Source organism: Oryzias latipes, chromosome 9 (genome assembly GCF_053564925.1).
Source record: "Oryzias latipes strain Hd-rR chromosome 9, Olatipes_Hd-rR_3.1".
NCBI classification, from domain to species: Eukaryota; Metazoa; Chordata; class Actinopteri; order Beloniformes; family Adrianichthyidae; genus Oryzias; species Oryzias latipes.
The window spans coordinates 19,168,506-19,184,740 of NC_136245.1; the positions used below are offsets into that span (position 1 = coordinate 19,168,506).

The window sequence follows — 16,235 nt, forward strand, 5'->3', positions numbered from 1 at the left end:
CTTAAATTGCTGCTGGTGAGCTGCAAAAGAAATCTGTTAAGGTAAAACAGAGTTTATTTACATATCATTTAACCTCAAAAACCAAAGTGTGTGTGTTTGTTCTCACTTACACTTGCAGCTCACAATGGTTTGAGGGCGAAAGTAAAATTTGAGCAGCTCTAGCTATTCCACTGTTTGCATTCCAGGGCCTTTTTGTATCCACAGCTCCAAAGGCAGCTGCTTTTTGTCACTTTAGATTCGGTTTTTCCCTCTTTTAAAGATTCCATCATATGATACAATATTGCAATGCCATGCCCACTTTCAGAGCTAAATGGGTTTTAAATGATAAGCTTGTCGAAACAAGTGTTTCTGCAGTTATTGGGGAGTTCACGTTCTGCTGTTTCTAGCCACTTTTTTTACTTTGACATTGTAAAGGCGTGGCACTTTTTGTACTCTATAAACAATGAAAGCAGCTGTGAAAGGTAGTCTCAACATTTATAGCAAGAGGGCAGAAGTTTGTGCACTGGAACATGAACTATTCATTCCCTTTTCCTGTTGATTAGACTCAAAATGCTGCAGGAAAACCCTCAATTTAGGTAAACTGATTGGGACTTTGTATTAAATGAAGTTCATTCAGTTGTTATTGTACTGTTTTCTTGTGTTTTTTGGTATTGCCTCAGAGAAACTTCACTGTATTACTTCTCTTGGAAAGTTTAGATTTTTGTTTGTTAGTTTTTGTTATGTTTTTTTTTTTTTTTTTGAAAATGCGCTCCAACTAAATCTACTTGTTTGTCTCACAGAAACATGAGACCTCCTGTACCTTCAACCCCCCTTAAATCTTAAGGGATGTGTTAGTGTCTGTACTGTATAAATGTAGTTTTACTTCTATATTTAAGGCCGTCCTGGAGGTGCACGTGTCGTTGTTTCTTTGTTACATACTTGAGTGTCCTTGTTTTCCTGCGCATGCCCTGTTTCCAGCCCATCTCATTCCTGTTGTGCTTGGGAAGGTTGTCTGTCCTGACACTTGTCCAGGCATCATTGTGCGTGAGCGCCTGTGCCCATCTGAATGCATGTAAATGTATGTGTGTATTACTGCACAGTCTTTGTGTGGGCTTCTCTTTTCAGCTGTGCTGCCTTTGAGACATTATGCCTCGGTAGAGAAACAAAAGCTCTCCATTGCTCCTCAATTGGCAAAAAACAAAACCGTGTCAGGCGAGCTAGCAGCTCCCAAGTGTTTGCCATTTTAGTCCCAACCAATGGTTGTGAAGATTCAACAAAAGGCCTGGACAGGAGAGTAGGATTTTGTTTACAGTGTTAATGTATTGGTAATAATCCAAAAAAAAAGTCCCTTCCACCCATATATGTGTTTAAACATGCTTAGTTTTTATTTCAAAGTTTTTCTGCATCTCACCTTGTCACATAGACAGACACATTTAAGCTTATTTTTTAACGAATAACCCTTTAATCTGATTTTTAAAAAGAAGGAAAACATTTTGTTCTGATTAAATTAGTACAAACTCCACATACTGTCTCATTTAGGAACACTTTATTTTCAGTTCAAAATTAACGTTAACATCATTTGTTACAAATATATGTATATATATAATAAAATATATTTAAAATATATATATGTGTGTGTGTGTGTGTGTGTGTAATTTTTTTTACTCACTGATTATATGCTTTTTAGTTTGGGCTTCTTTCTTATATTAACTTACTGGAGTGTCATGCATTCTCTACATATTGCAAATAATCACAGAAGTTATTTCTAGCTTTAGGTTTTATACTTTTATTTATTTTTACTACATTCAAAAAAATGTTTGGAAATCAAAAAAAAAGTTAAGCAGTCACAGTAAAAGACTGTACACACAGGAAATACTAGAAAAACTAATAAGTACAATATTGAAAAAATCTTGTAACTTTATGGACATGGTCAGCTGCTAAAATAGAATTATTAACACATATTTCGGTAAATAAGAGTTGTGTTTTTTGTTGTGATATGTCTGCTTAATTCTTAGACCCAATCTGGCCTGACTGTCAAAAGGATCAATATGTGTAACTAATATAACAAAACTCAGACTTAAAGCACATGAGGCAGAAAACAAGTAGTATCTTTTTTTCTTTACCCTTTTATGCATTGTTTATTTTAGTTTTCATAAATTATATACAGTGTTTGCTGTTGTTGTTGATTCTTTGTATCTTTGTTGTTTTTATTGAATTTTTCTTTTTCATTTAAAAAAGTAACATAGTTGAAAGAGATTTTATTTTCTATTTCCAAGAACTCTACACAAACCCCCCCGTCAGCAGAGCTGTGCAAAGCAGGGGGCATTGAAAGGTCTTTTTAGATGGGAGGGCGTGTTTGTTCCTTTGATATTTTACTGGGAAGCGGAATCTGACACTAGCATCAAATACTCTGTGCAGTCCTTGGACTAGGGTTATCTTGTAAATACTCCTATCCAAGTCTATAAAAACAAGGGTCTTTTATTGCGACCAAGGCTATCTTTTATGTTAAAATATATATATATATATATATATATATATATATATATATACATAAAAAAGCACTCAGTCCGGGCTCAGTGCTTGGAGAGCTGGTAGGAATGGCAGGTTAAGGAAATGACCTATAGTTCATGGAATAGAAAATAAACAATCTACAGCTACACTGTTATTTGAACAATGTCATTATTTATGTACCATTATTTATTTTGTAGAGTAGCTTAGACTGGATAAAGATTTCAACAGGTAAATGTCATTTTCCATTCTCTTTTGGCTTTTTAGTAGATTTAGTTTCACTTTTATTTGTGTTTTCTTCTAAATAAACACATTTTCCTCAGCAGCGCCTGTAGCTAGTGATTCAGGTTCATCATCTCTAAATGTGTAATGAGATTTGCCATCTTTTTGTCTATCAACAATGCACAATAAAAAGCAAAGCAATTAAGGGCGGTGTATGGATGACGGTGGTGGGGGAGGTAGACCCTGCTCACCAACAGGCATTTAAGATGAATTTAATTCAAGTGGCAACAGTTGTTTAACTGGTTTGATGAAAGAAGCTTTGTTTGGGTGCATTTTTGTTTCCTTCTGGATTGATGCCTGCATTTCTTCCCTGCTTTGGTAAAGCAGCAAACCTGTGACGGCTTAGTGTAGCGTGGTTTCTATTCAAAACGCATAATTTAGCATAGACAAAGACTGATCGTATTGGTGTTCCAGAGTGGGTCTGATGTGAATATCCTCACCTTGAGTGGAAAATGAAGATAGGTGTTAGGGATTAATTACATTTTTGACTCAAGATGACATTTCCGTGTTTAGTTGTAGAGGCCAGCGCAGCTTTGGCAGCATGGCTGACCACCTGTCACCTGCCTCAGCTTTCTTTGACCTCGTCTTCCGTTGCAACGTGTTATACCCCCCACCCCCCACAGACAGCCATGTGGGACTAAATGACATCCTTGCCCTTTATACATGTCAGAAGCCACGGTGACAAATACACATACCTAACTACACATGTGTGGGCTTTGCATTTTGACAGGCAGACATCGAGGTTTTAACAGGAACAGACTGTGTGGGCACACACTTTGTAAGCATACTCTTGCACTCACCCCAGAAGATCATTTAATATAAGAGAGCGTCAGGAGCGGAAATCCGATCGTCTGACAACCAGGATACAGATAGCGATTCTCCTCCGCTGATGCATGCAACAGATATTCTCAACAAATACTAACCCGGCTAAGGTTACAACCAGCCAAGGCACACGCCACAATGCATAGCTGTGCCTCACATTCAGATAAAACAAAAGCTTAGGTTACCCCCGATAGGAAATTGATAAGATAATCCTTTGCTTAGGGTATTTTTTTTTTCCGTGAAAACCCCGACAAAAGGAAATGAGAAAATGTTTCCTTCAGCATCCAATAATATTAGTCATATTAGCCCTGGCAGGTGTTCTTTTTTGCACTTTTTGTTTTCTGATTTTATCGCTGTTGATTCTCTTTTTGTAATTGAACTTCAGTTAATGTGTGCAGCATTCCACTCGGCAGCCACATTTGTTAATTTTCCCAGAGAAGAGTACTCACTTTACATTTCTCTTGGCTCAAAGTGCTCTTAATAATTGGAAATATGTATTGATATTATAACTGTAGCAAAGAGATATGGTCTCCTTTACATGAATGTAATTACGAATTTAAAAAAAATTACTTCCAGTAAAAGAGGCCATTTGTACACAAGCCATTAACTGGTGAGGCTTTAAATAATGTAGCCCAGATGGAACCTAATTATAGTCGGTGTGCTTTGATTTGCGCTTCCTGTCAGAGTATCACTCGGGGCGTCACTTTGGCTTTTCAGTCACCTAGCGTTTGTTTTGAAATTTGTGACAATCACAGCCGATTTCCATTTGCAACAGCACGTATTGTTTGGTTCATGGGGAAGAAAGCATGGCCTATAGCTATGCAGGAGTTTCCTTGTTTCCAGTTCAGAACTCTGCTCCTCTGTTCTTTTACTTCACTGCACACAAGTGATAACAACTCTGTATGTGTTTGTGTTTTGGAGCAAGTGACTGTGGAAATACGTACAAGTGTATCCCAGGTAAAAGAAGACTCTTGAATTACGAGCGCCTGTATCATCCTATTGCATCAGAGCAGAGTAGATCAAACAGTCAATTACTTTGAGCGGGCTCCAGAGGCTGTGACAGAGAGGAGGAGGCTAAATATCCAGGATCAAATGCTCTTCTCTAACTGTCACATAATGAGGCAGGCTCAGGAAATGCACACAGAATGGTCAAACTGAGAGCACACCGGGGAGCTCTCACCTCAGACCATATCTCTGCACAGGCAATTTTCTGCCGTACAATCAAACATCTGCATGTGGCTGTCTCTTTGTGCAATTACCATTACTAATTACAATTAAAGTATGACAATAATGAGATTTTCTTTTCTTTTTTTCTGGGGGGTTGTCATCACTGTATTTAATGTTCACAAAGCATGCAATTTCATTTCATCATATTTCATGCATGTAAAAGAAAATGCTTACAAAAAACTTTATTCTAAAATAAGACAGAATTTGCACTTAAAGTCCCATCTTAGGCATATTGGGTCTTTTTAGATTCTGTTCCTTTTTAAGATATTTTTAGGACTTGTAGCAGAGCTGACATAAATCTTACTTTTCAGTTCTTTTTCTGCCTGGTTACTGCGCTGCCACCTCTAAATCAGTTCACATTACTGCTTTGACAACATCCATTAGCACCAGTGCATTTTAGCCAATAAAAGGAAGAGTGGATGCTTCTTTTTAATGGGATTTTTTATTTGTAAGTTTATGTCCCTGTGTGAGCCTCGTCGGAGGTACTGGACTTCAGATAAGAGGCTCAACCCCGGAGAGATGGGTGGACCGTAACATAAGAGTCATCAGAGGGGTACAGGCTCATCTGCATATTGGCGCATGGACACCCCCTTCGTGACCCCCAACTGCGACAGGATAGGGAGGAGAGGCTGTCGGCGTTCGGGGAAGTTCACAGCCAGTTCGGGGGGAATGGGAAAGCGCTGCAAAATTGATCAGGTCTGCAAAGAAACAGAAAACAAAGAAAAAGGAAAAAACAGAAGTTAGAACACCAGTGGGGGAAAGACCAACAAAAAAGAAAATAAATGGAAAAAAAAGTTGTCATAAATTGGTTATAAATTATATATTAGATGTTTAAGAATGTATTTGTTTCAATTAATAAATGATTTGATGGGCCCCTTCGTAAGAAATAGTCAATCAGATTATTGATTACAGTGATTGACTGGACAGTAGACTTGACCCAAGGCATTGACTGCACTCTACTTTCAGTGTTACATCTGTTTTTGTCTCTCATCTCATACTTGTTGAGAAGCCTGGCACATCCTCATGCACACAAATTACACACAACTTCCTTCTAGCAAAAAAAAGAAAGAAAGAAATTCCCTCTAAGGCAAGAACCTCACTTTTCTCCTGACTTACAATCTTGCACATAAACACACACATGCCAGCAGCATTAATGCATCCAAGCAGAGGTCAATCTAATAAACATGGGGTCAGTTCAGCGGCCATCAGAGGCCTGTCTGCCAAGCTTTTAAGGTGCTTTCTAATTGTATCTCTGTGGCTTTCTGGTCCAGTTTTTTCTTTTTGTATTTATTTATTTTTTGCGGCTGCTGCAACATAAACCAAAACAAGTGCTGGAAAAGTAAAGAAAATAAATTATTGAAATCATATTTTAACATTTTTTTCTTAATTTTGGGGAAAATTTGTCCACTTTTATTTCTCAAACATGTCCAGAAAAAATAGCATTTTGCAGCCAAGTGTTTTTTTTTTTTTAGTTCAGTTTAGTTTATTGTAGGCAATCTGCTGTGTGTACACCTTTCTAAAAGATAAATATTGATCAAAATATATTTAAAAAGTATTCAACAAGTTATTGTTGCTTCCTGTTAAAAGCAGATCTATGTAGCCATTTCTGAGCAATTATAGGACTTCATCATTGTACTGTAATTATTTGAAACAGTTGTTAGTATTCCCAGGACTGGATGACCAATCTAGGTACCCAAGGGTCTCTAGAGGTCAGTGTGTTAAATGTTAAAGGTCATTACTGTAAAGTGAGGAAAGCACCAAGGTCAGGACAACTTTAGAGTATACAGCTCAGGTTTGCATGGCTGCATTGACAGTTATAGCATTATAGTAGTTAAATCCAAAGTAGCACAGGGACAGACAAGAACAAAGTGCAAATATTTGTTTACCTTATTGTTGGCAAAAGCCCAACACAGGATAGCAGAGAACCATTCAACAGCAGCTATGAAATGCAGTGGTGGAGAAAATGTATTTTTTTCAAACGTTCTTGCTTTGCAGTCCAATTCTTTACCATGAACTCCACTGTTACCTGGAGTTTTTGCTTCTAAAGGTATGTATGCATTTGTTGTAGATCCACCAAGGCAAGAATGAAACTGTGAATATTGTCTCACAGTGAACCAGTTGTCCCTATGGACAAGGAAAGGCCCCCTGAATTAAGCTTTTCAGGTCCAGTTACAGTTGTGTGTCCAAGCAGCCAACCTCCTAAATGGCGACAGTAGAAAAAGAAAAAGCATTATCTGGTAGCACTGCATGGTTAGTGAGCATGAACTGAAAGCGTGGTCTGCTCTCATCATCAGTGCTCTTATGCGGAGCCAAGGTGTTCTGTTGTAGAGCTTGCCACCTTTGACTTTACAAGCTATCCAATGAAATATCTGGCCTATGATACCCTAATCCTAAAGGAACTTGAGGCGCATGTACCAGATTTCAAGTGTGACCCCAACTTTGGAATTCGCTCACCTAGAGGAGGTCAGAGGGAAACCCAGCACTGTTGCCTCCCCCTGCCACTGCCAGACCACCTGATATGTCCGCTAGTTACGTATCTCCAGCTTCGGTCTTGCCTTTCCCAATGAATGAATGACTCCCGCTCCATTGGTTTCACTTAGTGCTTTCATTGTGCATATCTCTGGTGGTTTTTCTGGACGGACCTCTTTCCATCTCCACACACATGCGATGGTGTTGATTATCAGGTATCCGCTTGGATAACAAATTAAAGCAGTCTCATTGGACTAACAGGTCATACGCTGCCATGGCTCTCACATACTTTTGTGTTGAGAGAAGCAGTTCATTGTGGAGGGGGTTCTGAAACTTATCCCCCATAATGGTTTTTTTTTCTTTCAGTATTAGTTTGTGTGCATGGAGTACAGAACTGTGTTTATTGATTTTGCTACAATAGTCATTATGCACTTTTCCATCCCTGCAGCAAACAGTAAGCAACTATTTTTGTGTTTGTCGTTTGTACTAAAGGCACAGAGAGACATGAGCTGACCTCCTGGATAAGTTTCAAATCCATCTTCAAGTTCTTCAGCGAGGCCCTAAAGGCAAAAGAAGACGAGGAGCAGGAGGAGAACTCCAATACCGTCACCACGCGCAGCAGCTCCCACAAAAACAAACACCAGGATCTGTAGTGAGGCACTGACATCACTTTGGAATAGACGCAGGTTTTTGAGGTGTGGGATAAGGAAGTGGGTAGATTGGAATCAAATGTGGAAGTTCATAAACGGTCTGCTGTCTTTTTCTTCTTTTTTTTCATTGTCTCGTCCTCTGTAACCTCTCTCATGATTTTTCTCTTCAGTGTCTTGCCTGAGTGTCATTTCTCCCCTCCAGCTCTTCCTGGCTTTGCACTCACACAGTCCCCTAGTTGATAGAGACAAAAGTACAGGGTCACCATGTATACAACACAATAATGTTTTGCATTACTTCTAGTTGAGTGCAACTGTCAAAGCAATATGGGCCTGAGTGTTGCTGCTTCCCATGGGCTGTGGCCTGGCTGTGGGTACGGGCCACAGCAGCAGAGATTAAGGCTGACAGGCGCTGTGCACAATGCGCTGTGGTGCACCTCTAATTGTCCTGACATCAGCCTGAACTGAGCTAATGCCCTGCCTGCCCTCCAGTCTGTACTGCTCAGTCTCTTCCTCCCGCCCTCTTTCCTTTGCTGGTCCTAAAGCCTGGATTTTTATTCCCCTAAAATTATCTCATCTGGTCATTTTATCTTTAAGCCTGAATATTTTTATTTTTGTCATTTCAAAATATAAACTCACAGAATATTGTATAAAGGGGAAGCACTCATCCTTTGTTGTTTAGACTTTTAAACGGCTTTCATGTCAAATTCTGGTTCAACTTTTTTAACTTTTTTATGAGGTTCCCAGAAATGATAAAAGTTTCAGGTTTTTTTTTTCTTAATGTTGGGCTGTCAAGCAATTTCCCAGTCTCTTTTTTCCTTCTTTTTTTTTTATTAAGTCAACACATCTCAAAGAAAGTATGTACTTTTGCGTCCTACTAAATTGTAAAGAGTTCATATCTCTGTTTATTATACACATGTATCATTTTTCCTTTTTCCCCCAGTGCGATATCCTTGTAATTGATGCCTGTGGGTGATTGAATGTGATGAAACACATAAAACAAACACAACCTGTTCTAATTACAGAGAATTTAGGAGACTGCATATATAAAATCACTTAACATCAAGCATCAAAATAGGTTTGAGGGATATCTCATTTTCCCAGGAGCCAGAAGTCAACTCACAGCTCTCATAAAACCCCAATATATCACCTTACAAATGTCAGGAAATTCAAGATTTCAATATTTTTCTAAGCCACAAGGATATTTTCTCAGATGTTTGAGGGGAAAAGAAAACGGATTTTCAGTCCATCCGGCCAAGTTTTCGTCATGTACTTAAAAGTGACAGTCTCCCTGTTTAGCGCTACATAATCTGAGTTTATGACAAAAAATGTGACCAAAAAAACGGAAGCTGCTTAGGCTTTATAAACCATTCAAGGCTTTATGGAAAACAATTCTAATGCGTCTTGACATTCGGAAAAACTCAAAACTGGATATGGAAACGTGTGATATCATTGAGCAATTGTACATTTCTGTTCGCCATCATTGTGAAGCGTGCACGCCCCGCCTCTCCTGCTCTTTATGTGCGTGCTTTGAGGCTCTCCTGGATTATATTTCTACCTTCATTAAACAAGTGTGGCTGATGGCTAATTTTCTTTTAATTTGATTCAGATCTCCCCAGGTTCCTGCAAAAGAAGTTGGCTTATTATTTGATTTGATGAGTTTCTGTTGCTCACCTTTGTGCCCTTTTCTTACTCTTGATTTTTCTTTTTTCTTTACAATGTGTATAATGTTGCCTTAGGAATAAACAGGACTCATCATACCGTTTTTAATATCCAACAAGCCATAAATGAGCAGATGTGAATATGCGAGGACTCCCTCAATCCAAGGCACATGTCTGCAGAGAAAGGAGGGGCAATTTTTTATTACTTTAGGTCTTGAAGATTTTATTTTTCTTTTCCTCTGGTATTGATTTAACCTAACTGCCCTTTTTGTTTTTTATCAAAAGTTTTTATTTTGTTTGTTTTTGAAATTAAAAATGCTCTGTCAAATGACATAATGTTATTAGGTTCTGTTATTTTTGATCACCCATGCTGTCTAAAAGTGATTTAACTGCTTCTGTGTTTCTGTACAAATATTGTCTTACATGCTTCAAAACTGTAATTTACCTATTAAATCAAATAAAGTATTTCTTGTCTTTTTCTTCTGCTTGCATTGTTAATACCCAGTGAGTTGGATCCATTCTTTATCAGGGGTTGCCTGCCGGACCGCCCGTATAAGCGTTTGGATAAAGTGGAAAGGCAGGTGCAGCAGACAAGTGACAAAGATGTGGCTGGAAAGTGTGAAGTGAGCGCGGCGGGATGAGAAAGTCGAGCAGCCAGTGTAAAACGAGCTGTGTGCGTCACTATCTCAACACTTACGCCACAATACGAAGCCCAGCAACATGGTTAAGTTTATTTGTTTTGTTTTATTTGCAACTACAAGTGTCCTTTTCATGTTACTTTTCATGGAAAACAGCTTGTTGTTCTCCCTTTCAGTATTGTTCTTATTGAGAGCTTCAAGGTTGCAGTTTTTAGCACAATTTCCAAAGTGGTGAGAAGTGCGCTAAAATGAAAACAGACCAGAAACTGTGCAGCCGCTCCAGACAGAATCAGAATGAAAAAAGTTTCAGCGCATCGTTTGGAAACCGATGTTCTTTTGATAAATCTTAGATTTTACTTTTAATTGAACTCCAAACAATTGGGTGGACGGAGGAGGGACGGATCAGACTCGGCAATTGTGGCGCACACGCGTGCGTCGGTTTGTGGGACAAATTTAACTCCACAGCCCCGGGATGCTGCGAGAGGAGCACTCTGCTCCGGCTTGACTTTTCCCTGAGTTTAATTAAACAACCTGCCGTCCGTCCAAAGCAATGATGTAGCTGTATCATAAATTATGACCTCCAGTCAGCTTTCATCAAAGGCAGACGATTAATAGCCACACTGCGGGAACCATTACATTTTAGAGCCGGAATTCTTGCCGTTTCCGTCTTTGACTTGATTTGCAATCCGTCAGATGCGGATGATTTACAACTTTTAGTGTCACATAAGTAAAATAATGCAAATAAAAATGATTTAATAATTAATCTTTGATCACGCAAAACCAAACTAAAAGGTCTAATCCAAATTTATGGGAGAGAAATTGATCGCGCGTCATGACGCACAGATAACATTATGGCTAATTGATCCACTTTAAACTTTAAAATCAATTCTGAACTAAAAAAAAATGCTTGGAAGGATTGCTGCCACCGACTGATATTTCAATTTTTCCTTTGAGAGAGTAGTTGTCACGCTTGCTTGCTCCTGCCCACTCAGATCCACGCACCAACTTCTTCCAAAGAAACCAGCGTTGAGCAAAGTTGGAATGTCACCCCATGACAGCCCCCCTCTCTTACACACACACACACACACTCCTTCAACACTCTCCCTCGGATCACTGTCAGATCACTATTTGCATAATTATATGCTCAGCTCAGAGGAGAAAACTAACCCCCGAATTTTACGGGTCAACTAACTGCAACAATCAATGTTTTATCGGGTGTACTAGGAGAAAATATCTTTAACAATCATAGGTAGTCTCTCTTTCTCATTTATTTGCCCCCTTCTTTTATCAATGCATTTCAATTACTTTATCTGCTCATTTGTTTGTTTCAAATATTACTTTCAATCTCAAAAATGGGCGGGGGGGGGGGGGGGGGGGTTAAAGCAGGGAAAAACTCTTTCTTCCTCCTTATGAGTGAGAAAAATATATGTTCAATAGCCTATTTTGATTTGAGGAATAGGCTTAAAGTTGCACTAGAGTTTAAACCTACTGCGTTTTAGACAAACTATACGTTTTTTTTCTGAGGAAAATTCCTAATTTCTGTGAATTGGAAACACTAAATGTTTTTATGACTGAAGGAAAAACTACAATTGGAAGCAACAGCTTTTCAATCTCTTCATATTAGCATTTAGGAGGCAAACGTCACATTTAGAAGAAGCTTTAATTGACCAGAAAGACGGAGGAAAGTAAGTGTCGGATGGGAAGATTGGGTTCCATATAGCGGGAGTGTGGGCCTTTTAAGAAGAAGCAACTATTTGCGTCATGTGTGATATCTCCATAGTGAGATGGTCATCACATGTCATGGAAAGAAACCCACCACCACCCCCCCAAAAAATGGAGATCACGTAATGGTTCTAATGGACTCGGGGGCGCAGGCAGGATGACCGTCTGTCCTCCTGCTCTCACCTGTCTCCGGCTTCCTATCAAAAAGCGCCATTATAACGATAATGTGTGGAAATATGCGCAGCAAATCGGCTATCCCGGCGAAAAAAGCAATTCCACTGGTCATTATATGAAAATCAGTGCTGGCAGACAAGTGAAAAAAAAAACCTTCATAGACTATAGGCATAAATCGGAACTTCCTACAGGCGAAGAACTTCAGCATAATCATATTCTTGCGGTTATTCCTATTTTCTTTTCTTGGCATGGCTGTCTGGAACTTCCAAGAAGCCACTACATCAACATTGGGGCCTAACACGTGTGTGGGGGGCAGAGTCCTGCCACATAATGCTCCGATTGTGGGACAGCTGTTGGCAGAGCCGTTTTACGGTGTTCACTCCATTTGGCTTTAATAGCAGCTTTCAGGCGGACCGCCACTCTATCCCCTCACCGCCCCTTCAATTACACCTCCTCTAATACTTTGCTGGCCTAAAGACTCCTGCAGTTTTGGGAGGGGGGGCATCTGAAACGCAATACATTTGAAGAATGGGCACTGACTTTTTAAGATTTCAGGCTGTGTTCTTTGATGATTCCAGGGAAGCAGTGTTGGGCGGTGGGTGATGCTGGAGCGCGGAGTGGAAACGTGACACCTCGCAGTGGCCCACTTTAACAGGCCAGCGACGACTCACTGCGTAAAGTTGCTCAGTTTTGGTTTTGATGAGTGGCCAGAGAGGTGGATGGGTTCAGGGTGGGCCATGTGATCCGCCTGTAGGCCTGGACATCGAACGAGGCCACAGCAAGAAAAGGCGTTTGTTCATCCCAAATCGAAGTAGATTGGGAATTATATTTACTACAAATGTCCTTTGACTGTCACAAAAAAGAAATGAAAAAAAAATTCATCTTAGAGATCTGAAAAAGTTGTTGGATGTAAACTTCAAAAAAACTTTTTCTTAACTTTGTGGCTTAAAAATCTCACTTATATATTTTTAAAAATATATATAAAATACATTTTTTAGTATTTATTCTCAAATGTCATTTTATTTTATTTAAATAAACAAAAGAAAGTCACGAAATAGTCATCAAAATTGTTGCAATAAAGCGATACTCGTCATGAAACAATTAAAAATTAAATGTTATATAATCTCATGGATTTTCTTTTGTTTAAGTGAGCAAACACTCAAAAAATATTTTATCATCTAGCATCTCCTTAAAAACCTGCAATTTTCACAAAAACAATTCAATCGATTATTCATATATTTCGTTTTTTAGACATAATATAGAAGTTTAAAATACATTTTAAAGATAAAAACCATATTTTTACTAAATAAATAACAAATATGTGTATCATCTCCAAAATATATCAAACGTTGTTTATAAAAGTTAGACTATGGCGATTTTATATCAATTGGTCACAAAATTAATCTTGTTTTTTTAGCATCAAATTGAAATAAAGTCGATTTGTTTATATATTTTTTTCATTTAAATTAACGAAAAAAGGAGATTATTTTATAAATCTGTATTGTCTTCCCTGCATGAATGTGGGATGGAAACGGACAGGTGTCGATTAGATGATAGCGACAGAAAAGGCCTTGATAAAGACTCGACCTTTCAAAGAGCCAAAACCTACCAGATATGGAATATAATCTATAATATTCCGCGTTTGAGGCTGTAATTGCAGCTGGGGCCGCTTGTTTTACTGCGCGTCTATGTGTCGGAGGTTCGATTCCCAAATATGGCAGTGTTGATGTAAAAGCACTTGGGCCGGAAATTAAACCTCATTTTGCTATTCTTTTGTAAACATCAGATAAAATTACCGCTTTTGCCATTTTTAATTTTAGTTGCATTATTGTTAGTAATATTAGTAGTAATTTTTATATTAACAATGTCAAAAAACTGCATTTTCTTACCAAAAAGTGAACATATTAAATAATCCGAAAAGGGAAAAATTAAAAAATATATATTTTAGAAAACTTCTTTTTCAAATCGGCTAAACTTGTTTATATTTTGTTTGTTTCGTCTTGCAGTAAAGCCTTCCACTCTTACGCACAGCCTCCTCTGGCTTGTTTTGGTTGCAAAAGCTGGAAGAAGAGGAGCGGGAGGAAAGCGATATTAAATCACACATTATAGATGAGTTTCATCATGTGGACGCAGCCCTCCGAGGATAAACAGGGCCGCGCGTGGGGTAAGAAGGAGATCCACGTTATTATGAAGCGGGGAAGCGGCCTTTCACAGGCAGCAGCCTGCATCCTCATTACATCCAGCCCCAAAAATAGATGAAGGTAAAATGAAGTTATTGCCATCCAATGAACTCAAATTAGCCGGGCCTCACCGTGACAGACAGCTCGCGTGGGGAGAAGGGGAGGGGGGAGCAGAGCTTGGAGGGATCTAGGTGATGCAGGATTTGGCAAGTTTTGATGTGTGTTCCGTACAAGCACCCCTCCCCCCTGAAGTGAATCTGGGTTCATTTGGAATCTGCGTGGTTAAGCGAGTTAATATACTTGTGTTATTAAAGGGCCTGCAGTCACCTTGCAGCCTGCTCTAATGCCCCCCCCCCCCCCCCCCCACACACACACACACACCCCACTCCCCTTCTTTTCTATCCCGACGGCTTAGACTGTCCCCATCTTCTTTATCAGCCATTCAAATATAACGTTTCTCTCCTTCTCTGCTCCACAATCTCTCCATCCGGTTGAATGGCTTCCTTTCTTGTCGCGGAGGTCCTCATTGTGTTTCGCTACCTGAGTCAGCAGGGAGGATGAAAAGCGGAGGGGAGGGACGCAGGGGGGAGGGGGGGTGACGGAGGAAGGGGGTAGTTTGACATGCAGGGAGGGAGACAGAGGCGATGATAGGCAAGAGAGGAAAAAAAACGGGAGGTGGGGGTGGCTGAGAGGAGTTAAGTGAATTTACCTGCTTCTCTGGTGGCGGCGCTTTGTGTGTGTGCGTGAAAGTTAACGACACGACGGCCAACTCGACTTTATTGCTGTTTATCCCCGCAGCCAAAGCTGTCAGGCGGAGACGGATTGGCAGCTCCTCTAATCAGGACCCACTTCCCTCCTCTCAGAGGTCCCCTCCCGGCTCAGACACGCTGCTGTCACAAATACAGGGCTGCTAATGGCATTCCCTCTGCCCAAAATATAATGCACTTACACATAATGGGAAACTTCTCACTTCTTATTACTCCAATTTTGCTCAAATCCATCTTTTTTTTTCCTGAAATATGAAACATTCAATACAATGGATCTACTTTCTATAAACCCCATGTTTTCCATAACAAAAACACGCCAGTTTATGGTATTTTATTAAAATTAAAACAATTGATTTTACATTTTAAACAGAAATCTGAGCAGTGTTTTTGGTTACTTACAAAAATAACGATAAAGTGGGTTTTGTAGCAAATTTGTCACATTTTATTGACAATCAAGAAGAAAAGTATTTCATCCAAACGTTAATCTTGTGTTTTTCATGGGGATCAAATGAGACACATTCTCCCAAACACAAGTGCTCCAAATGGTAACCCAAAAGGCAGCAACAGCTGCAGCAGCAGTGAGCTGTACTTCACTCCAGGCGCTTATCTCTCCTCCGCAGCTCTGCTGACCTGCGGGCTGCTGCTTCAGAGGTGTGTGTTTGTGCTGAGGTGTTGACCTGTCAGGGGGGACTTGTTAGGACTTTAAGTGCGCATGCTGGCGGTCTCCAGACATCCGGAGGTGGCATCGATTTGAAACTTGTCCTGTCTAATTTGATGATAACATCCAGGCTGGCCCCGCCGCAGTACCATGGACAGCGCACTGTCTTGACCCTGACTTGCTATCAAATTACCCCCGTCTGGGCCCCGTTGGGAACCAAGCAAGTTTACGAGTAGGGGAGTCGGAAAGAGAGAGAGAAGGGAGCTCTCACTAAACACAAATCTTCTCTGAGGCTTCAAACTCTATGGTGAAGCAACGAGAGCAGGTTGGTGGTTTGCTGCGCCAACCGCCTCTGTAAACCACACTCAGTTCCACTTACACAAAGACTGTTTCAGGCTCAGGATCCACCATCCCTGCGCTGCTTCCATGCAGTTTCTTCTTTTAATCCGGTTTCAAACTGCTAATATCCACTTTATAACAGACGCCAGTGTTCCCATACTT

At 39.8% G+C, this 16,235-nt stretch overlaps 1 protein-coding gene across 4 annotated transcripts in view; it reads left to right on the plus strand.

Annotated features, from left to right (window-relative positions):
* arb2a (ARB2 cotranscriptional regulator A) overlaps positions 1–10,074 on the plus strand; it is a 143,733-nt gene extending 133,659 nt beyond the window's left edge. For all 4 annotated transcript variants that reach the window (XM_004072645.4, XM_011479289.4, XM_078952871.1 and 1 more), the window contains one exon: positions 7,780–10,074. In XM_004072645.4, the coding sequence (XP_004072693.1) occupies positions 7,780–7,940 (161 nt within the window). In that variant the 3' untranslated portion in view covers positions 7,941–10,074. The remainder of the gene's footprint in view (positions 1–7,779) is intronic.
* Positions 10,075–16,235: the final 6,161 nt, after the last annotated feature.